The sequence below is a fragment of the Corapipo altera genome, unplaced genomic scaffold, assembly GCF_003945725.1.
Source record: "Corapipo altera isolate COAL_440 unplaced genomic scaffold, ASM394572v1 61411, whole genome shotgun sequence".
Lineage (NCBI taxonomy): Eukaryota > Metazoa > Chordata > Aves > Passeriformes > Pipridae > Corapipo > Corapipo altera.
The window spans coordinates 155,719-179,342 of record NW_020884875.1 but is presented as its reverse complement, the minus strand read 5'-3'; the positions used below and the strand labels follow the sequence as shown (position 1 = coordinate 179,342).

General features: G+C 44.4%; 3 protein-coding genes across 5 annotated transcripts in view; 2 read left to right on the top strand and 1 right to left on the bottom strand.

Annotated features, from left to right (window-relative positions):
* CCBE1 (collagen and calcium binding EGF domains 1) overlaps window positions 1-4,749 on the top strand; it is a gene marked incomplete at its 5' end in the record, with an annotated part of 94,601 nt that extends 89,852 nt beyond the window's left edge. The window contains one exon of the mRNA XM_027635270.1: window positions 741-4,749. Coding sequence (XP_027491071.1) covers window positions 741-974 — 234 coding nt within the window. The remainder of the gene's footprint in view (window positions 1-740) is intronic.
* Window positions 4,750-6,582: 1,833 nt separating this feature from the next.
* Window positions 6,583-7,531, top strand: MRPL17 (mitochondrial ribosomal protein L17). The gene is made up of 3 exons (XM_027634837.1): window positions 6,583-6,782; window positions 6,878-6,946; window positions 7,044-7,531. Exons 1-3 carry the CDS (start codon window positions 6,609-6,611, stop codon window positions 7,305-7,307), a joined length of 507 nt encoding a protein of 168 aa, XP_027490638.1. The 5' UTR covers window positions 6,583-6,608; the 3' UTR covers window positions 7,308-7,531.
* A 1,327-nt stretch (window positions 7,532-8,858) lies between these two features.
* The window catches only part of ARHGEF39 (Rho guanine nucleotide exchange factor 39), a 15,217-nt gene continuing 451 nt past the window's right edge, over window positions 8,859-23,624 (bottom strand). The window contains exons 2-11 of one of the 3 annotated variants that reach the window (XM_027635187.1): window positions 22,222-22,307; window positions 20,790-20,974; window positions 19,750-19,844; window positions 19,232-19,352; window positions 18,077-18,195; window positions 16,394-16,464; window positions 14,464-14,592; window positions 10,666-10,895; window positions 9,703-9,791; window positions 8,859-9,513 (exon numbers count right to left, since the gene is read on the bottom strand). In XM_027635187.1, the coding sequence (XP_027490988.1) occupies window positions 9,498-9,513; window positions 9,703-9,791; window positions 10,666-10,895; window positions 14,464-14,592; window positions 16,394-16,464; window positions 18,077-18,195; window positions 19,232-19,352; window positions 19,750-19,844; window positions 20,790-20,936 (1,017 nt within the window). In that variant the 5' untranslated portion in view covers window positions 20,937-20,974; window positions 22,222-22,307 and the 3' untranslated portion in view covers window positions 8,859-9,497. Of the gene's footprint in view, window positions 9,514-9,702; window positions 9,792-10,665; window positions 10,896-14,463; window positions 14,593-16,393; window positions 16,465-18,076; window positions 18,196-19,231; window positions 19,353-19,749; window positions 19,845-20,789; window positions 21,060-21,958; window positions 22,026-22,221; window positions 22,308-23,624 lie in introns of those variants that run through there. The other 2 variants (XM_027635188.1, XM_027635189.1) reach the window with 2 other exon arrangements.

The following is a 23,624-nucleotide window of genomic DNA, read 5'->3' as shown; positions in this document are numbered from 1 at the left end:
AGGTGGTGAGGCACTGGTACAGGTTGCCCAGAGAATCTGTGAATGCCTCATCCCTGGAAGTGTTCAAAGCCAGGTGGGATAGGCCTTTGAGCAACCTGGTCCCTGCCCATGGCAGGGACGTTGGAACTAGATGGTTATTCTACAATTCTATGAATTAACTTCTTATGCTATTTTCTCATAGGTGGAGTGGATTTTTAAGAGTGTGTCCATCAATGTATCCTCAGTATTAAGCAGTTTAGTTTAATGTGTGAAGTCAGCTAAAATTAGATACTCTCTGCATTGTAATTATCAATATATTCAGTAAGTGATGGACAGCAGTGAGATTACCATACTGAAAAATACTTTCCAAAGAACAGAAGTCTTTAAAAAATGAGTTGTTTAGTCATTCTAAGAATATAATTTCTGTCAGTTTAATAGGAAACAAGACAAGGAAGCAAGATTTATGTCCTCTATTCCCGTGAGGTGTTAGGCTACTGTTAGGAAACAGATGCAGCAAAGGAATTGTTAAGTGACAAAAGGGCTGAGTATCTTCTAAATGTAGGCTCTGTCTGAAAAAAAATTTGATTCTTTTGAAAACTGTTTTCTGAGCAAGTTGGTTAAAAAGCAGGCCACTAACTTTTGGCAATTGATACGAAGCAGTATTTTACTGAACTACCCCTGCAAGGGTAATTCTATCAAGCAGTTTGAAAACTGTAAGAGCAAGGTGGTTTGTTATTAATGACCATGCATTGTGACTGCAGGGCCCACCAGGTTCATTTGATTTCCTTTTGCTGATGATGGCAGACATCAGAAATGACATCGCTGAGCTGCAAGAGAGAGTGTTTGGACACAGGACTCACTCATCAACAGAGGAATTTCCATTACCTCAGGAATTTACAAACTATCATGATACAGTAGATTTTGGATCTGGAGAAGACTACAAACCACGGGCAGCACCCAGAAACTCCAGGACAAAGAAGGCAGACCATCCTTAGCTATGCCCACTGAAAAATAAAGCCCCTTTAGAATTCTTCAATATAAAAGATGCACTGACAATGTAAAAAAAAATATATATACTATTTCCCAGTTTTCTTTCTGCTTTTTCTGAACCATGCTGCCTGTACTGTAGCTTTCCTGGTTCATGGTAGCCTCCTTGCAGTAATTCCATACCATCAAGCCTGCACTGTGCATTGTACCTATACTATCAAGAAAACCTTCTCAGTATATAATATGACTAAGGCATGCTCTAGCTAATAATGCAGACCACAGCATTATTACCATCTGCCTACTTTGCATTCTATTTCCAAATGACCCAAATCTTGCCAGGGACAGAGGGGTAGCTGAACATCATCCTTGAATTATGCCAATAATGAAAACCTTGGTCCACAGTTACTTTACAAATGCAAATATATTATACCACTGAAGTCATGTTTCCAGCTACTGTCCCCAGGCTTAGGACAGTGTGAGAAGTGGATCCCTGTTTCACAGCAGAGGCCAACTGTAAGTGTGATATTGTCTTCTATTATGCCCCATTGTGGCAGAAAAAGGCAAAAAAAGTATGGTGAAGCAGTGATACAAGGGTGCTACTGCTTGATCTGGAAATTATTAGGCTTTGTGTTGCTAGAGTATCATTCAAAGATGGTCAAAAGATGTTCATCCTAAACTAACACTACTTTTTCCTTACCATTGTCCCACTGCTCAGTGTGAAGGCCAGTTACCTTTCTCAACAGATTCATGTTGAATACACTGCACAAAGATGAGCAAGATAAAGGGGATGTTTAAAACAGGAAAACCAATCATAAGTGAATCAGGCAGGCTTATTGGCAAGCACAAAATCAATCCCAGCCTTGCAGAAAGAGTCAGATTCTGACCTCCTGCATGTTCATGTCTTCCTTGGTGAAATTGAAGTCTGAGTGAAACTGACACCAGAGAGAGGCCTCCTGTTTGCAAAGAGCTTCCATCTGTTTTGTTCCTCTGCTGCATGAGATCAACCTAAATGGCTTTCACCGAACTGGAACACAGAGTGGCAGCGTACTTGGCTGGGTGTATGGAGGAGCATGAGTAGGTGCAGGAGTGCACATGACAAAACATTTCAACAGGTACGAGGATGGCTAAGTGAGGTACTGCACATGGGATCCTGTATTTGTGAATGGGGATAAAAGGGAGTGCCCTTTATTTACACTGGAAGATTGGATGCACAAGTTAGACCATACCTCATGGGTGATGTATGTTACCATTTCTTTTGGATTTCCACAGCTCCTGAGGACTTTGCCGTGATTGGAATATAAAGGAGTATATTAAGCACAAAATTTCAATGTTGTATCTGTGTAGCTGCTACTTCTACAGTATATCTAGTACTCAGTGGTGTACATGTTACAAATACAAAGCAAATCTTGTTATTTTGCCGTATTTTTCAGGGCTTGCATATTCTAACAGAATAAATACAGATAAAAATATAAGCAGGGCCTTTTCAGATAACACATAAAGGTTTGGATTCCCTTCCATAGTTTCTAGGCCAAAAGATAGTTGGTGTAATCCTGACACCACCAGTACAGGTCATGCGGTGTAAACAGTTGGCTCTCTAGACCTTTCATGTCTGTTGTGTGTCGTCTTAAGAGGATGTATTCATTCCTGTAGCTGTTTCCCAGCTTCTCACTATCACTAAGCCATATGCAAGGGCATTAACTTTTAAGAACATGAATATTCTGTATTCCTCTTCACCTTATGTCTTTATCAGTATTTACAAAGCAATGTCTAAGTCACAGGGATAGCTGAAAAAAAAGACAGTGGTCTTACCCTGTGGTCCTTGGGCTTCTCCTCAGTCTGGGAGGACCTCTGCCAGCAGCTGCAGATCCAAGTAGGCTTGTGAACCTAAGGGAGACTTGAGGAGGGAACTTGTTGCCAGAAGAGGGATGGTCTTATATGCAGCAGGCTGAAAGAAACCTCAAAGACAGCATAAACTGAGGCTTTTATGTCATATTTTCTTGATTTCAAGCAGGCAACTAAGTATAAATTACATAATTTATGAATATGATTTTAATTAAATTTGTTCGGTGTCAAATGTTGTATTTTTAAATCTTTCAAATTGTGTAACTCTTGCATATGTTTACCAGTACACTTCATCACCTGCTGGGCCAGGCTGGTTCCCACTAGAGAATTAGTAGCTGGAGATTTTTGACCATCACTTACAAAATTACATAACTTATGTTAGATGTGCCACTTCCTATGTATCAGCTAGATTCTATTGCCCCCTGCCCACAAGATGATGCGCTCTAAAAAAGGCACTTATTTTAGTTCTAAGCTCTGCTTTTTCAAATCTAGAAACATACCAAATGAGAAGTTCCTACAATTTGACAGTCAAATTCAGGGAGAGGTGACAATTGCCCTGCTGTGCATAAGTATCCAGCGAAGGAAAATTCTGAGACTTGACCAGAAAAGTAGATAAAACATGTGCTTTGCTGTAAGTGCAGAGAGTTGTTCTACAGGTTCATGACTATAAATATAGCACGTGACTTTCTGAATAGAAACCTCGGTGTCTTCCCTTTCAGGAGTCAGCATCATTGGTTTTCACAGCTTAGAGCTGGTTTTCCAACAGATGAGTTTACTTCATTAAAAAAAGGTGACAGAAAGTGCTCCCTGGGCTTGTCCTTGTCTTTCACCCTTCTCAGTCCAGACTTTCTGCCCCAAAGCTGTTCTAGTCCCAGCAACAAGGGGGACGCTATGGCAAAGACAAGTTCAGCCAACATGACACAGGAATTCCTAGAGCAGAGAGAGCCCCTCTGAGCACAGCTGGCAGGGAAGGGTCAGCCTCCGGTCTGCATCCAGCTATGACCTTCCTCATTTCTGATTAACGGTATGATAACTTTCATAACACATTTTATCAGCAACATTTCATTAAGATTTCTGGATAAATACATAAAGACACTCAGAAAAGTGTCATTTTCTTCAGCACACCCAATGTTTTATAATACAGCACAGAGGAATCATTTCAAACTTTAGTTTCATTACGGGGTAGCCAGAGAAGTCATTACCTTTCAAATTATTTATTACTCTGTGGCTCCAAAAATAACAAGCTTTCCCAAGAATCCAAAACAAGAAAGTAGAAACTTCTACACTCATATCTAGTCTCATTACTAGGCTCATGCACATGACAACTTTGTTTCATATAAATATTATGTATAATTTTATTAGAAAGAAATATTATTTTGATGTTAAGACATCAAGTTATAAGCAGAAGGGTAATAAAGAATTTGTTATTTTATTAATATTAGAAATATATTTAATGGAAACATTTGCAAGAGTGTGTAGTGGTGGGAAAATTCTGGTTGTTAATGGGATTAACAAAATCATGAATCTTGAAAAATGTTTTCTTTCAACACTGTGCCAAGTACATACAGGTTTAGTCTTTCTTACAAAGCTGTAATTCTGGCATGGAAGAATTTTTATATAGTCATGCTAAATCAGGAAAAGAAGAGGAAAATTGATTGTAAATGGAATTAGGGTAATGCCTGGAGTTATTATTGGCATCACAGCTTACATAGCCTTCTTCCTAGAAGTGTTTCAGAGTTAATATGCCAAGTCCCAGAGCAGCAACAAAAGATGGGGGTGGAGTCCAAGTCTCTTAATTTTGCATTAAAATCCGTATGTTTGTTCCTATTACACATTCCAATAACTATACTGTTCACTTTATTTATATATGAAATACTAAAATGTGTATAAGATGACTGTGATTTTATGATGTATTCATAATAACAAAGATATTTTTTGTTACACTGTTGGTAGCTGCTTTTGTTACACATCACTTTCTCTGAAATACAGCAATGTTGGCTGGAAGAAACAAATGGAGGGAAACCTTGTGCTGCCTTCTGGCATTTTTCTTGGAACTGAACTACATATACTGCCGTAGTCCTCTGACAATGAGGGATCAGCTCTTGCAAACTAGTGTGGGTTTCAGTCTTTGTGGGAATAAAGCACAGCACCAGCTCCACTGTATGGATGATGGCTCCCGCTCTGTGGGAGGCTGGATCCAACAGCCTTAGCCCACTCTGTCAGTGTGCACAGTTTCTGCACAGCCTGGGCGTGTGCTACGGGGCTCTGAAGATCGCTGGCATCCTGCCACCCGCACTGTGGAAAAGAGGGAAATAAGACACAGGCTCTGTCAGGCCTCACTTGCCCCTTGCACGTGGCCCAGCCGCTCCCTGCAGCCCCAGGAGCATCCTGCGGGCTGTGCCCCATCACAGCTATAGTGAGCAGCCGCGGGGAGCCCGGCTGCATTCTCTCCTCCCCACAGAGCCCACCCTGCCTGCCGATGCCACAGGGACAGAAGCAGGGCTAGTACCCCGGGCTGGTTGTCATTCCTGGTGGGATCCGGCTCCACTGCTGGGACCCAGGACTTGGGTAATGCAAAGTAAAACGAAAAGCATCTGTAAATCATACTGAAACATAAATAAGAAGAAAGAAAAAGAAAAAAAAAAAGGCTGGAACAGTCATAGTAACAACTGTCTTGGATTTTACAAAGTAGATAGTGGAAGCAAAATATTAAAGACAAAAATCTATGATTAGCAGATCTAAGAATGAAAAGGTAGACAAAGAAGTTCCCAGTTGTACTTGGAATTTTATTTTTCCATGACTGGATGATGATAACAGAACAGAACTGACAAGAATTCATGAAAAGCAGAGTCATTTAGTGTCTGCATCTGGGCAAAGCCAGATGGTATAGTCATATGACATGATGATGCAGTTTAATTTTGATTTTAATCACACAGCAGTTTAATCAAGCTAGACATTTTAAAATCTGAGTGGCTAATTAACTTGCATCCGATAGTTTTAAAAGAAGTAGCAAAAGACCGCCGGGACCGGCAGCGGGACCCGGGGGCAGTGTGGCCCTTTAGCGACAGCAGCACCTCCGCCTCTCCCCGCCGGGTCTGTCCCGGCTTCCCTGTCCCCGTCAGACCTCCCGGTACGCGGCTGCGGGCCGGACTGCGTTAGGAACAGCACTGCCAGCGGTAGGGGGAGCTGATCCTGCCCCTCTACTCAGCACTGCCGAGGACATATCCGGAGCGCTGTGCTCTGGGCGCCTCAGGACAAGAGAGATGTGGAGGTCTTAGAGCGGGTCCAGTTGAGGGGTACAAAGATGACTAAGGGACTATAGCGTCTCTACACTAAAAGGCTGAGGCAACAGGGCGTCTTCAGCCAGAGGAAGGGACGACTGAGAAGGGACCTTATCAATCAGTGTGTCTCTAAAGGGACGGTGTCAAGAGGACAGAGTCAGGCTCTGCTCGGTGGTACCGAGCAACGGGGCAAGATGCACAGGAAGTTCCCCCCGAAAATGAGGGAGAACTTCTCTACTGTGTGGGTGACCGAGCACTGGAACAGATTTCCCAAAGAGGTCGTGGAGTTTCCCTTACTGGAGATATTCAGGAACCGTCTGGACGCAACTCCGTGCTATGTTTGAGCAGGGAGCTTGGACCAGATGACTCCAGTGCAGCTCCTCCCAACCTGACCCACCCCGGCATCCTGAGGCTACATCTGTGACTACATCTCCCGGCAGCGCCCGGGCGGCGCGCGGGAGGCCGGGAGGCGGCGGCGGCGGTGGCCGGGAAGGGCGGGCGGCGGGGAAGGGCGGCGCGATGCGGCTGTCGGTGGCGGCCGCCATCTCGCACGGCCGCGTGTACCGGCGGCTCGGGTTCGGCCCGAAGGGGCGCCTGGACCTGCTGCGGAACCTGGTGACGGCGCTGGTGCGCCATGAGCGCATCGAGACGCCCTGGGCGCGGGCCGACGAGATGCGCGGCTACGCCGAGCGGGTGAGCGGCGGGGCCGGGCCGGGCCGGGATTTAGCGCGGGGGTGGCGGGCGGGCGGCCGAGGGGCCCTGACCCGCCGCCTCCTTCCTCCCCGCAGCTCATCGACTACGCCAAGCGGGGGGACACGGACGAGCGCGCCATGCGCATGGCGAACTTCTGGCTGACGGTGAGTACCCCCGCCCCCCTCCACCCCCGCATTCCCAGCCCCGGATCCCTCCTGTTCATCCCGCCGCGGTACCGGAGCTGAGCGTGCCGCCCCGCAGGAGAAGGACCTCATCCACAAGCTGTTCAAGGTGCTGGCGCCGCGGTTCCAGCCGCACCCCGGGAGCTACACGCGCATGCTGCAGATCCCCAACCGGGACGCGCTGGACCGCGCGAAGATGGCGGTGATCGAGCTGAAGGGGAACCCGCTGCCGCCGCTCGTCCGCCCGCGCCGCGACTCCGAGAAGACGCTGCTCAACCAGCTGCTCAAGGGCTACCGGGAGGACCTGCACAGGGCGGCGGCCCCGCCGGGCACCCCTGTCTAGGGGTCCCCCCGTGCCCCGAGGGGCTGTCCTGGAGCACGGGAATGGAAGGTGTGTGTCGGGAGGGCTGGAGGTTGGTCGCTAACCTGAGGTTGCCATGGGAGGCGCGCGCAGTTTACTTGCTTCTTCCCGTGGTTTGAATAGAGACTCGGCAAGAGGAGGAAATCAGGCTAGGAGCCCCGGTGGTTGATGTTCTCTGTGTAAATAAACTTTGTTCAGAAAGTTCAGTTTGCTTCTGCTTGAATTATGTTTACAGAAACAGTTAGGTTGGAAAAGACCTCTGAGATCGTTGAGTCCAACCTGTGACTGAATACCACCATGCCACCTAGACCATGGCAATGAGTGCCATGTACAGTCTTTCCTTAAACACCTCCAGGGACAGTGACCCCACCACCTCCCTGGGTAGCCCATTCCAGTGTCTAATTGCCCTTTCTGTGAAGAAGTTCTTCCTAATGTCTGACCCAAACCTCCCCTGGCACAGCTTAATTCTTGTGCATGAGCATTAGTAACACTCCGGGAAAACCTGGCTTTGTTACAGGTTCTGGTCGCACAACCCTGCTCTGGGGCAGGATTGCTGTGACAGAGCTACATTGTTTCCTGGAAGGCAGTGTGCAGCATTTCAGGGTAGGAAGTTCAGTGAAAAACGAGATACTTTTGCTGTTTCAAAAAGTGCTGAACACAAATAGGGTGGTAACACTGAGATAAGTTCTATATAGAGACAGTATCAAAGGAACTTGTCTTATAGTAAGGTGGCAGCACAAGTAGGAGTTGTTGCCATCTCTAGGAAGAGCTTGGTAGACGTCCCAGCTTCAGGTGCAGGATTACAGGAAGTCTCTGTGTTACCTAATTAGAACAAAAAGGGAGAATGGCAGAACTTTTTCAGAGTTATTTAAGAATCTTTAGTTGTTAGCTTTGTCTTTGATTTCAGGCACAGCTAGTACTTGAAAGTCCTAGCTGTATCTTTGCAGTGAAAAAAAAACCCACCTAAACCAAACGAAACATGGTATCACAGAATAGAACGCCAGGTTGGAAGGGACCTCAGGGATACCTGCTCCGACCTTTCTTGGTAAAACATGGTGGAACTGGTGTGGCTTCCAAAACCCTGTTGCATTCCTTCCTCCCTCCCAGGTTTTACAGACTTAAGGCATTGTGGCAGTTTGAATGATCCCATGGAGCAAGTTAATTGTATGGAAAGACAAAAAGTTAAAGTTACGTATTCTCTGTTTTAGTGAACCCAGTGTGAAATTAAAGATGTGTACTGCTTAAGGAAGAAGAAAAAAACCAGTCAAAATGCTGAAAGGTCAGTGTTCAGACAGACTTTAATCTTGGTCTCTAGTAGCCTTGAATTTGCCCTCTTTGTAGGGAGAGGAACCAAACTGCTGTTGCTGCAGAGCTTCCACATTGTTAAAAGTCCATGCTGAGGCTTTAACAAAATCCTCATGAATAATACGTTTTCTGTATTTATTCCTGAAGTCAGTCTGGCATCCTAGTAAACTGAACCCTAGCACATTACCAGGGATTGATGACCCAGGATGCTGACTGTAGCCCCTGGAGATAAGGAGCAGAGCTGCTGCCAAAGGTTTTCTCTGCAGGATTTCAAAGCAATAAGGCACTGCAAACCATGCAGGCAAAGGCAAGAGCTGTTTCAGCTGCATAATCTCTTAGTATTCAGATTATAAATGTGAATGTTGCTTGAGAAGATGATTGTGGCCTGTACCACTGGCAGAAAATACAGTGTAATGTCCATATTACCACTACCCAAAACACATTTTGGTCAAAGGACCCAGAAGCATGAGCAGATGGACACATACGTAGACAAATGAGCGTGAAAACACTTTTTTAGAAAGACGGTTGAATAAAAACATTTAATGAGGGAAAGCAAATCAGGCTCTCGTCTGCTTGTCCTTAATAATCTGAGTTTACAAAAGTGCAGAAAGGTAGAAGCTTCTAAGCTAAATCGGGGAAAATTATTGATACTTATTTTTTATACACAAATGCTTAGTGTGCATACTTGTTTTTTGCAGTGTCTGTATGAACATTAGGACAGCTGACAAAGCATTCCTCATCTCACAAGCACAGTGGGTAGTCCCTCTAAATGCAGTTCTACTATATGCCCCTGAGCATTTTCTAAGGTTGTGTAGGCTTCTGCCATGACAGTGGTTGTCTTGCCAGTCTGTCTTGTACTCAAGTGCATCAGGCTTTCAGCTGCCTGTAGAGAAAAACAAAGGGAAAGGCCACTTTATAGGTGAAATCTGTTCATACAATTCCCTTGTGTTCCTGGCTGCCAGAGTCAGGCCTTCTCTATCACCTTTATAACCATACACAGGCCTATATGATCATTTTTATGTTCTGTCCCCTTACTCTCAGCCCTTTCCACCTCTGGAAAAGAGATGCCTACCTGACTGCAGCTGTGAGACTCCGATACCAGTCATTGATATCTTGTTGGTCGCTGGACATCAACAGCAGTGCCTTGTGTGGAAAGGAAAGCTGAAAGGCAAACAGAATCTGTGGCATTCCTTGCCTAGGCAGCAATTCTGATTAAAGGAGAATCATCACTACTGAATTCAACTCATCTCTGCATGCTGATTTTCACCATTTTCCTTCCCAGACTGAAAAATTTAGCTTTAGTACTGGGAGAAGCCAGAGGCTGGACAGTAGAGGGCAAGTGCCAGACCTGACCATTCTTTCCAGCCACAGTTGACAGTTCACTCTCACTTTATAAGCTGTTTGGAGATGAGCAATGGCAGTTCTTAGCAGCTCTTCATCCAGTTTTCTCCCTTATTCCAAGCTGTCCCTTGGGGTCCTTCCACTACCACCAGGTCACAGATTGCTCGAAGTGTTCTTTGTTGCAGCTCACAAGGAATGAGATAACACAGCCCTAGGTCCTGCAACCTTGGAAGAACTGACTTTGAAACCTCTGCTGAGGACACTGGTCCCTGCCAAGAACCCTGCAGCCCTCAGGGAGCTTGATGCACAGGCAATATCTGTTGTGATAATACACTTCCCTCATTCTCTGTTTTTCTGTAAGTTCAGCCCACAATCAGTGTATTCATTGTCACACGTCGGGGGGCTGTCTCTCCAAACCTGTGGCTCTGATGAGGGCATGTCAAAGTCTTATTGGACCCTCCTCACCTGAACTAAGTGAAGCAATCAGCAGCAACCTGTACCCCAGAGTGTGCAGGAGGGCCTACACCATGAAGGGAAAACGACCTACACCACTGAAAAAGAGTTGCCTTGACTCAGACTAGCTCATTGCATTTTGTCACTAGTCTCGCCATCTCAGTCCTGCTGCTGCTGAGACAGCTGGAAACCTGCTTCCAAGTCTGACTCCACTGGCGCTCCTGCCAGTGGGGAAACTTACACTGAGGAGCCCTCCCTGGCTCCGCGTGTGGCCGAACACTTTATCCACGGTGCACTGGTGGAGAGGGTAAACAGCCTGGCACGCCAGCTTGTGCGAGTTCAGCGGGTGCAGGGGGTGGCAGGGCTTTGCTGCAATGAGGATATCAGAGAACAGGAAGAACATCCTGCGCTTCAGTTCTTCTCCCTTTGAAGGCACCACCAAAAGCCAGCCTTCCCGGATGTACCAGCGCCCTGGGCATGCAAGTGAAACAGAGACAGTTGTCAGATCACTTGAGGAGGGGGGAAAGAAGGATGTAATGAGACAAACAGGAATACAGCGTGAGCCATCCTTGTAGGTTACTGGGTAATACATCAATTCCAGCCACTAGAAGGCACTGAAGTATCAACTGGGTGCAGCCCACCAACAGGGAAAACACCCATACAAAAGCAGTAACCAGCCCAAAACGTTTAGGAGCTGGCTGAAGTTGTTATAAATCTACTATGTTAATTAAGAGGATATTATGATATGCAAGCCTGTTTAAAAAGATTGGAAAAAACCCATGGTTTTAAAATTGTATGCATACCTTTAAACTAAAATAAGCCTTCAGAAAACACACCATGAACGATCTTTGTGTTGCCCATTTCTTTATCATTAGTGGCAAAACAGAAGTTAGCCTAAGCTTTGAAAATGTAGTATTTTGTTGCTTGCTTGTGTGTGTAAATTAAATAAATTTTAAAAAAAAGAAAAACGCCAGAAAAACCAAACCCTCCATGTTTCACAGGTCACCTAATTATATACAGACCCCCAGTAGTTAAGAGATTGCACGATGCAGACTACTGTTCTAAAGAGGAGACAGCAAAGGGCATATAAATTAAGAAAGGTCTGAATAGGCAACCTTATCAGCCTCTCTTACAGAACAGAGCCTAGTGTCATCCACCCATGAAATGAATTGCAATAAAAGTAAAGGAAGAGAAAGCAGCAGAAAAATAATTAGAACAATTAGATAAACCCAGCTGTAAGCAGCAATTAAAAAAATGGCATCTACACAAAATGGAATAATTAAAGCAGGACCTCTAACTAGGATTCTTGTGCAAGATAGCCATCAACTCATGGAAATTATGAAGGCACCTGCCAGTGAGATTATTTGTAAAAATATAAAGCTGTAAGTAGGTATTGCCACCTGGTCTTGTCTAGGAAACACCTGCCAGGGAATTTCTGCCACTGTTTTTCATGCCTTAGCTTCTGCATGAGCTATTAAGTACCTTTTAGAAAAAAAGCACAGTTTTGTTTAATTATGGATTGTGTCTTACTTAGTATGCTACAGTCACAAAATGAAGAGGCAGGTGAATTCCTGCTTAGCTTATTCCACAGGAACCACTCCTCTTGTCTAAATTAGAACGTGAGAAAGAGAAGGAATCAAGTGCAGGAATCAATCAAAGTTTAAGAAATAAATAAAAGTAAGGTGTCAGCAGCATGGGACTGGACTGGGAAACTGTTCCTCTCAGGCTAAGCTGTGCTCAGACTCTCAGGTATACAATCTGTCCTGGACTGTACTGGAAATCTTGGATTATGGATCAATGGATTAACAGGGGCACAAGATTTAGGAAATGGTTTTGAAAGGAGGGAAAGAAAATATTCCTATGGAAGCTCAGGATGACAGAACAGTGTGCTAAGTTATGGAGGCAGTTCTGGTTAATATGGTAGTTGCCCTAAATATAGAATGCAGCAAGAAAAGCAAGGTCTCTTCACTGGGACCAGTACATCTGAGAGACACTGCCAAATGTGAGATACCCAACTCCAAAGCTCCCCCTTTCTCTGAATCTACAGCATTATGTTTTGTCTTCCCTCCTGGTGGCAGGACACAACCTTAACAGTTCTGAAAAAAATAGCTTGTTTCTGGAAAGCTGACCCAAAACTAGCAAGCTCCAGTTGCCTCTACTTTTCTGCTTCACACATACAAGAGTACCTGTGTAACTCCAGGCAATGGAAAACATGACCATAAAAATTCCCTATACTAGATAACCGAGAGGCCTCTACAGACCCTCAACACTTGCCTTGCTACATGTCTCAGAATACTGAAAGACCAAAAAACCTATGGACCAAATGCTTTCAAATGATGGCCATCTCTGGTCTAGCTGTAATGTTTTGGGTGGTTTGTTTGGTTGGGTTTTTTTATCAAGGGGTTATCTTATTAGTTCTGGCATTCAGGATACTGATTTACCTTTTTACTTATGCACTACCCCAATGTGCCCAGGCCCCCCACCACATGCTCCTGCTCCCTGTAAATAGAGCACACCTGTGTGAGCTCCCTTTCATCTGGCATCATGAGAAGAACTGTAAGAACGGGGAAGAGAATTTTAAATTTATCTGCCCATTGATTAAGCACTTTTGAGAGTGACCTCTGATAAACAACCTTTGTCAGCCTTGCTGATTTGGCTGGTATAGAGTTAATTTTTTCCATAGTAACTGCTATGGGGCTGGTTTTGATTTGCACTGAAAACAGCATTGACAACACAGGGATCTTTTCTTTGTTGCTGTGTAAGCACTTCTCAGCATCAAGATCTTTCCTGCTCCTCACCCCACCAACAGGGAGGCTGGGGGTGCATGTGAAGCTGGGAAGGGACACAGTTGGGACAGCTGATCCCAACTCCCCAAAGGACATTCCATACCATGTGGCACCATGGTCAGCATATAAAGCTAGGAGAAGAAGGAGGAAGGGAATGTTTGAAGTGATGGCATTTGTCTTCCCAAGTAACCACTGTGTGTGTTGGGAGCCCAGCTTTCTTGGGAATAGCTGAATACCTGTCTGCCCATGGCAAGTGGTGGATGAATTCCTTGCTTTGTTTTGCTTGCATGAACAGCTTTTACTTTACCTATTAAACTGTCTTCGTCTCAGCCCACGAGCTTTGTCAGTTTTACCCTTCTGAATCTCTCCCTCATCCTGCTGTGGAATGTGTCTTTCACCCAAAGATCCACAGGTATGAATTACAACCACATTCACTAGTACCTCGAGCTGTGCCTTCACACACAGTGACTTTAACACTCCTCTCCAGCTGCAGCACTGTGCCTGAATAACCTCTGCAATAGCAGAGGGTGAAAACCCAGGTGACCATTTCATAATTCCCAGATGGGGCGTATTTATCAGAATATTCCATACACAGCTTAGAGCGTGGTCTGGGCTTGGAGAGCACCCAGTAACACAAGAGGTCATAGAGACCAGTTATCCTATTAAATGTTCTTACATGCCAGTGACTGTGATTTTATATATCTCAGCTATCAACACAAATACGCTGATTTCTGGCAAAGAAATAAATAAAAGAATAAATTAAAAAATTGAATAAATAAAAGACAATTCTTCATATGAAGGGTATGAGCAGAATTCCATGAATCTTATGGCTCAAGATAAACAATAACACAGTGCTTGGGCCCTTCACACTCAGAAATCTATTGTTCCTGCAATGGAGTAGAGACAATGCCACTACTTACGCTCTTTCAAAATTATTTAATGTCTGTCTTTCATTCCCACCCAGGACTTAAAATCCTGGCTTCCTTGGGTTCATAACTTTTTAACTACATGTCATCAGCTCCTCCTACCTGAATGTGAGGCAATTAAGCTGTTGCTTATCCTTACTCAAAAATGCTTAACTTTAAAAAAAAAAAAAAGCTTGAATTAGTAGTCATATTCTTTCACCACCTCTCTATGGAATTTGGGCAGAAGGGGAAAACCGGTTAATATGAGTTGAGTCAGAGGTGAAGGAGAGCATACCTTCATGTGTCTCAGCATGGCAGAACTAAAACAGAGCTGTCAGTAGGACCCACCTGAAGTGAAAACCTGGGTCTTCTGTCCTTTGAGCAGTTTCTGAACCCGAAGCAGCTGCAATGAGTTCTCTCTTTTTTCAGTTATGCCTTGGACCCACTGAGATATCTCAGATATAGATTTCACAGCCTCTGAAATTACAGCAGCATATTCTGAGGTTATCACAAATGAGTATATATTTCACCTTAGCTATCCTGCTAAGAAAAGATAATATGAAATTAAGAAGCAAAGTTTTAAACCAAATATCAACAACAGTTTTATTCAGGAATTTCTGCAGGAGATTGGAGTAGTTTACCTCCAGAGGCCTCTCTCCAATCAACAATTGTGAAGCTCTAGAAAACATTTACCAATGAAACATTAGACAGAGGAATAACTTGGAAGCAGAAAAGGAAAAAGCCCTACAAGTGGTGTTACTTCAGTTAACTACTTGTAAATATCACAGAATCATTTTGGTTGGAAAAGACCTCTCATTATTGAGTCCCACCTTTGAACACCTAGATCAACTAGATCAACTAGAGCATGGCACTAAGTGCCACATCCAGTCAGTTTTTGAACACTTGCAGGGACGGTGACTCCACCACTTCCCTGGGCAGCCCATTCCAATGTTTAACAACCTCTTCCATGAAGAAATTCCTCCTGATATCCAGCCTGAACCTCCCCTGGCACAGCTTGAGGCCATTTCCTCTTGTCCAGTCACTTGTTCCCTGGGAGAAGAGGCCGACACCCACCTGGCTACAATCTCCTTTCAGGTTGTTGTAGAGAGTGACAAGGTCCCCCTTGAGCCTCCTCTTCTCCGGGTTAAACACCCCCAGCTCCCTCAGCTGCTCCTCATAGGACTTGTGGGCAACCTTTCCCCAAATGGTTGCCCTTTTCTGGGCACACTCCAGCACCTCAATGTGTCTCCTGCAGTGTGGGGCTTAAAACTGGGCACAGGAATCGAGTTGCAGCCTCACCAGTGCTGAGTACAGAGGGACAGTCACTGCCCTGGTCCTGCTGGCCACACTATTGCTGACATAAGCCAGGATGCCACTGGTCTTCTTGGCCACCCGGCCACACTCTGGCTCATGTTCAGCCACTGTTGACCAGCACTCCCAAGTCCTTTTCCACTGGGCTGTTTTCCAGCCACTCTGTCCCAGGCCTGGAGCACTGCAGGGGTTTGTTGTGACCCAAGTGCAGGACCCAGCACTTGGCCTTGTTGGGCCTCACACAAGTGGCCTCGGTCCATTGATCCAGCCTGTACAGATGCCTCTTCAGAACCTTTCTACCTTCCAGCAGAACAACACTCCTGCCCAACTTGGTGTCATCTGTGAATTGATTGAGGGTGCACTTGATCCCCTCGTCCAGATCATAGATAAGATATTAAAGAGGACTGGGCCCAGTACTGAGCCCTGGGGAACACCACTAGTGATTGGATATGGCATGAAGGACATGAATTACCCTAGAAAATTGAGGCATGTGACAAAGAGAGTCACAGAATGGTTTGGGTTGGAAGCGACCTTAAAGATCATCTCATTCCAACCCATCTGCCAAGGGACACCTTCCAGACACTTTCCAGTGGACCAGGTTGCTCAGGGCCCCAACCTTGCCTTGAACCCTTGGTGGGATGGGGCATCAACAAATTCCCTGGGCAGCATGTGCCAGTGCCTCACCACCATCAGAATAAAAAACAATTAAAAATAAAAATTAAAAAAATAGAGCTACCATTTCTCCAATTTAACCCTTAGGCCACTTTCACAGACAGTTACTCTACATTTTTATTCCCAATGTGTTCTCAGCAATATCTTGATCAAAATGGAGAAGGGAAATAGTAATCCACAAGAGCCCCACAGAGAGGAAGATTTTTCTTCTGTGGAAGCAGGCAGAAAGTGGGAATCGAAATATTATTAGCAACGAGGCTATCACTGACCAAAGTGTCAGTATCTACAATCATACTTGCAAGTTTGAGGTGCTCAGCACTGTCTGGGCTGGTGTTCTCCAGCAGGTCTCTGAAGAAATGCTTGTACCTAAGTTGGAGAGAGCAGGTTTAATTCACAAGATACCAGGAACATCAGCACCTCCTGTAAGTGACAGCATGATGAAGAGCACTCCACCAGGAGATGGAGTACACACATCTAAGCCTAACCAAGCAGTTTTGGCCACACTTCAATCACATTCATTTTATCATCAAATTTATTCACTAAAGTAACCCAAGTATTTTATACATCTGCAAGCCTTTGGCTTTTCCTGGGGATCTGATAAAAACAACCTCACGAATTACTTATGTTCATGAGACTCTCAGCATTCACATAAAAATGCCTTCAATACCAGACAAATTTCTCTTTGAACTATCTATTTTTTTGTATCTGAATAGTGGCATTCATACCGTGTTTCCTGCCCATACAAGAAAATAAAGGCATTTCTATAAGAACTAGGATCTTCCTTTTTCTTTTTTTCCTCTCCAGTCTTTACTGGAAAGGATCAGATCTCTGCAAATTCTTTCTCTTAGTAAAGTCAAAATGTTTTCAGTCTGAAATTACAGAAGGAATTTAACAGATTCACAAACCGGCAGAACTCATATGACCTAGTGTATTTGTTATTAGTGTTTTGAAGAAAACTGAACATGATAAAGCTGATTAATGATAAAATTAGATCTTCTGTTAAAAAGCTAACACTTTTCCCACCTGTTGGACAGCAACAAATATACTGCTGTTTTGCAAATTTAAAGGAAGTATCCAAAGCATTATAATAAAAAAAACACCAGTCAGCTTAATGTTTACGGTTGAAAAGCAGCTACTTGATCTACAGCAGCAGCAGCTGAGTTCCCAGCAAACTACCTGTGCTCTGTATTACCCAGACACCGTCCCCAAGAAAGGGCTGCCCATGAGTGCATGCAGCACTCTCCCCATGCAATCAGTTTGCCTCTTCAAAGCGGGGATTATCATAGAATACCCTGAGTTGGAAGGGACCCAAAAGGACCATCAAGTCCAGCTCCTGGCTCTGCACAGGATAGCCTTAAAAAACACACCACATGCACAAGTGCTGTCTGAATATCTCTTGAAATCTGGAAGGTTTGATGCCTCAAAAGGGAATGCAGCAATCCAGAGTGGATCTGTCCAGGCTCAGACAACTGCAATAGGCATCGAATCTGAGGAAAGCATCTGGCCCTGATAACCAGCGAGGGAAGAAAAGCTCTTCTGTGTTCATTAATTTCATCCTTTCCAAAAGCAGTGATCTACAAGAGTCACAATGCCCCAGGGCAGCAACCTGCACAAAAGCAGAGCCAGACCATCTCTGGCAGAGGGCATCACTTCTGCAGCATTTCAAACAGGTTGTTTTTGTTCAGAGCTGTACTTCAGTAGCTTCCTGAGGTGGCAGGAAGCCTCCAATTCTACCCAAGAGCTACATGAAGGGATAGGAGCCAGGACTAAACACAGCTACTTCCCTGCTTCATCTCCAATCCACGTACAGTGATTCCACTCTAGAGGCACATCTTCAGATCTGTTTCACTGCTGTCTATGTGTTTTTTTGATTTTGAACACATTAAGCAAGTTTACCTCCCGTAGCAATCAAGACACTGTTATGTTCTTTTTTCCTTCCTCATGCTAGCCCCTTGAAGACTCACAACTTCTTACTTACTGGTGCAGCCTCTGCAGGGGCAAAGGAAGCAGATCCTCTAGCTCCCTCCCTTGAAACTGAGGTCGAGATTCCTGGAGTTTCTTAAACCGCCGGAATGACTTATTTTTCTTCAATTGCTCCTGTGTGCAGCAGAAAAGGGATACAGCTTCGAGACTACAAAAAGAACTATGTGCTCTAGTCTGAACCAGAGCTTAGAACTCTTCAACTTAGAGTTTAAGACTCCAGTCCCAAACACAAGCATCAACTTCTTTTGTGGTTATAGGCAAGCCACTCCCCTTCTCCTAACCATCAGTTCCAGTGGGTAATGGAAGCAATATTATTCTTTCATACAGGCACAGTGCTACAAAGCTAGCATATGCAGCAAATGGAAAGAAAGAAGAAGGGAAGATTGAACCCAGTTAGGAAAACAAGGAGTGCACCTGTGGCTTTGTCCCACTCATTTCAAGACAAAGCAATGCGGCTCCACATTCCCATCACCTCAAGGCAAGTATCCAAAATGCCTTTTTCTCTTGGACAATCAAAAGTGTGAATATACGCATGGAAATAAAAGAGAAGGGAAATATCCCAGTACATCCTGCATCTGGGAACACGCATGGACAAAAACTGGAGGTGGAGGGGTTTAAATTCCAGATACAGATGTCAGAACTTTGGAATAAAAATATATCCTTTTGAAATTTCTTGAAAACATGCTGTATTTGGAAATGTGTCCCCCTCAAAAAAATAAAATTCTACCAGAGAAAAGAAATTGTGAAGGAAAAGGAAATTCCACTGCTAAGGATACAGTTAGTGGTAGTGGGAAAGATTAAGAGACCTCACAATTCCCAGAAAAAGATCACTGTTCCCTAGTGAAAGCCTGGAAGCTCTCTAGGCCTGCCAGCCAAGAAGGAGTGGGAGTAAATACAGAACTGTTTGAGAAAGCTGTTCTCAGCATATGCATATACATACACAAACACCTGAAAAAAAGCATGAAAAATTTGAAGCTCTAAGGAAGTAGAGAAGTTTTTACCATTTTATTATGGAAGAAAGACTGAATATCATCAGCCCAGGAGAAGTCAGAAAAATGATTACTCCAGAAACAGAAGAAAAAGGGAAGGATGTAGCTGTTTCACAGAACAGAAAAACACGGAGAATAAGAAGAGTAAAGTAGTTATTTACCTTCAAGGTTTTATTTGCCTGCTCCAAATTCTCAGCATAGTGGCCATAAAGATCCAGATTCTGACAAAAACTTTCCAGTCCTGGTCCCAAATTCCCTCTCTCCAGGTGAAATGACAGAACACTGTGTACAAGGAGCAAAGACAGCTTGTGAGGGCTACATTACTGATGGCATTTTCACAGCTCTCTCTGGTTCATTCCTATGATGACCTTCCTTTGTCGTTCTCCACCTCACATCCAGTTTCTGTGCCAAATATGTGCTTGGAGGTCAGAGTAAGCCACAGAACACACCGTGGAGCAGACTTACTGAGGTTAAACCACTACCTAGTAACTGGGTATCCAGATATGTGACACAGATCAGCAGTTTCCTGGGTAAACATTAAGTGTCACCAAAGGTAGCAGTGCTAGAAGTGAATGCCTGTTTTACAAGGTGTTAGTAAGATTTTGGGAACTAAAGCTTTCTCATCAGTATAGAGTCCTCCCAGTACAATTACAAGAATTGCAACAATGTGTCCACTTACTGGCTGGCCGAATATATGGATTCCAGGGGTCCAAATATAGTGTCCAACACAGCAGGTTTCAACGTCCCTTTGGCCTTTAAAATTGTCACAAAGTACTAAGTAGGAAAAAAAGAGAGAATTTCAAACAGGTAGAATTCACAGATCATCACAGAATCACACGATGGTTTGGGTTGGAAAGGACATTAAAGACCACCTCATTTCAATGTCCACTAGATGCTTCCCACTAGACCAGGTTGCTCCAAGCCCCATCCAACCTGGCCCATCACTTCCAGGAGTGGGACATCCAAAACTTGGGTAGGCAACCTATTCCATTACCTCATCACCCTCTCAGTAAAAGAATTTCTTCCTAACATCTAATCTAAACCTACTCTCTTTCAATTGAAAACCATTCCCCCTTGTCCTATCAATATACGCCTGTATAAAAAGTCACTCTCTCTCTTTTATAAGCCCCCTTTAAGTAATGGAAAGCCACAAAGGTTATTAACCTTTGAGGTTACTCAAAGGTCATTTGTGGCATATAGCAGAAGCCAGAAGTTCCTGCCTGCACACTCTGGCTTGTAAGGATAACAAATATTATGAATGTCTGCCTAAGAAATCCATTGTCAGATGTTAGCCTGATTTGTAACTTTGACCATAACTCTAAACACATGCAACAGTAGTACAGTACTACTAAACAGACCAATAGAGTGTATTTCAGTATCCTTAGATGCATTTGTCTTTCACCATCTTGTCTATAATCTTTGTTTGTTTGTGCCCCCTACATTTCATACATCTCAGGCATCTTAAGGCAAGTCCTTATACAATCAAAATTCAAAGGTTTATGTCCATGTATAGACCAAAGCCAAAGGGCTGAACCCAAGAGCTACTGAATATTACAGAGGAGGTAAAAGAAAAACAACAAAAAAACCTTTCAGCCCCAGCAGATGTCCCAGGCACTAGGGATATATTAAAGTCTTACTCTTGACCCTTCCCCATGACAACACAAATAAGTACGTGCTGTCTGAAGATACTCACACAGCAGAACAGGCAGAAATACTCACTGTGACCACCAAATCCAGCTGCTCGAGGTATTTGTGTTCAGTTTCCAGCAGCTCCTTGGCTGTCCGGCTGCGCTTTCTCTCCCAGCGAGCCCTCTGGTCTTCCACAGTGTTTGCTCCAGCAATAAACAGCAGGGATGAGTCACTCATGGCAGACTCAGGGTTGATACACAGAAAGGTAATGGATCCTGAAGAGCCAAGAGAGGTGGACACACAACAAAAGAATAACCTGTGTCGCAGGGTAGGATTCTGAACTTAAAACTCTATGCTTTCCTAAGAAAAAAGGGAAGTCGGTTGCCAGCAACGGTTATTAACAGTTTCCTTCTGCATTCCCACCTGCAACCACAGGAGCCCTGCATTGACTGGAGGAACGGAGGTTAGAAAGACCAGGCTGTGAAAGCAGGAGCAGTACATGACGATACATCTGTAGGTAAATCTCAAGCGTACAATCCCACTCACAAACCACTGCTTCCTGTCCTTTGCCCCCCAATTCTTTGTGCAAAGTTCTCACCAAACCCAAAGTGGGCGGAAGAGGTACTGTGGATAGTTGAAAACAGCCAAAAGATTTGTCTTGTGGGGGAAGGAGAGCACTCTTGCTTGTTTTCCCATGAAGGTTACCAAGAAGCAAGTGGTTTGCACTGCCATTTTCTAACAGTAGTTTGTGCTTGCAGAGATGAGAGAGGCTGAGCAAATGCTGTGAATCACACTACCGACTCATTAACCTGCTTTGGTCCTGCTCTGCTGTTCTGCCAGAGCAGTGTGGTTTTGTTACACAGAACAGTCCCTCTTCTAGCCCACTCTCTCAGAGAAAAAGTCATGTTTTAGCAGAACACCAGTTAAATATTGCTCTTTTTATGAAAAGGCAGTGCACACTTGTCCTGGTATTAGGCATACAGTTTCTCTGGAAGCTGAGCTACCTCCACAAAAGTTCTGATTCCCACATGGACAGGATACACTAATACAGAAAGATGTGCCATCATAGAGAAGGAAATTTGTCAAACACAATCTTCCAGAGACATTTCAAATATGTAAATCAATACCTGAAACAAGAATTTCACATCAAATAAGTGACTCACTTAATGAGTTTGCAAAAGTCCAGGTAGCTGAGGGACATGAGCAGTATTTTATAGTAACAGGAGCTTCTTCACACCTTTATCCTCATATTCACTTACAACACAATCACAAGTGTAGCCAAGGCCACGTCTTGGTCAAACAGGGCAGACCTGACACCACTGTGGATGGAGAGGCAGCACTGCAGGGAACACCACACAAACCTTAGCATTAGACCCCTCCCTGGAAGTGCTCAAGGCCAGCTTGGATGGAGCTCTGAGCAACCTGGTCAAGTGGGGGGGTGTTGGAATGAGATGGTCTCTGAGGTCCCTTACACCCCAAAACATTCTGTGACTCTATCAGTGTGCAGTTGCAAAGTACTCACCAATAACGGACCAAAATGCTACCTCTTGTAGAGCACTTTTAGCCAGGGCAGATTGCAGTCAAGGTTTTCATTCTGGAGACCAATTTCTTTTAACAAACAATAATAATAAAAAAAAAGTTACACCAGGTTTGACCATCTCCTGCTCACATAAAGCAGTTCAAACACTCTCATTATTCTACAGTGTATTATACTATAACTGTGTCAGGTCTGTAGAGTAAGAGCTGCCTGGAATCCCATGGGTACACTAGAAAACACTTCACCTACAAGGGACAGAACCGCTCCATCTTGCTTCTCCTGTCTCACATTCAGAAATCGATAACTAAACGCCACTAATTAAACACATTCTGTTACCATTAACCATCTTATGATACTCCATTACCGATATTCCCTTCAACATTTCTAAATTTTCCGAGTATCCTCAAAAAATCTCCCATTTTTATCACTGCACAGCCAATGTCAACGTGTCAGGAGGGTAGCCACTCGGTGGGGCAGTTCCAGGGGCCACTCAGGCCACATCCCATCCCACGGGTGGTGGCTGCTATGGAATAGGCCTTAGGGTTAGGACTGCTCTTATCAAGAAGGGTGCAAAGCCAGAGACCACAGCCAGCCCTCAGCCACTCTGAGGAGTAAAGATAGCAAGAGTAAGTATTGCAGTAAATTATTACAGTAAATGTTGCAGGAGTAAATATAGTAGGTAAACTATGCACTAGCCTTCCTTCAATTTCCCTGCAGTGTAGGTTATTAATAGTGTGTTTTGGATTAGTTGAAACAAAAGGTACTATATTTTGCAGGAGATGAGAAAAGATCCACCAAAAGACTTGTGGATTGCGCAGAATATTTTTGTTGACCAAAAATTAAGCATTTTATTCATTATTGGGTTGTTTGGGTTTTTTTTTTTAATCAGATAAAATACGTTTTAGAGAAATAAAAGTTTTCAGTAAAAAAAAGAATGTGAGCACGCCGAAAAACATCAACCAAACGTAATTTTTCTTTTTTTAACTAAAAGTAAATTTCTTTTTCCTCTGCGCATGACACGGATTCAGGAAATACTTGGCTGGGGTCAGTGACGAATCGAGCGAAAGGGATCTTTAGCGGGGGATTCATCCCATTAAGCCTTGTGCTCAGAGCGGGGCTGCCATCAAAGTCAGGCTGAGCTGCTCAAGGCCTCATCCTGCCCAACACCTTTCCACGGGTGGAGATGACATGGATTCAAGAAATACTTGGCTGCGATCAGGGACCACTTTAGACAAAGGGATATTAGGGGGGCGGGGGAAGGGTCATCCCACTGAGCCTTGTGCTCAAGGCGGGGCTACCACCAAAGTCAAGCTGAGCCCGAGGGCCTCATCCTGCCCAACACCTTTACACAGGTGGAGACCGCGCCGGTGTCCCGCCGCCCCCGCCGC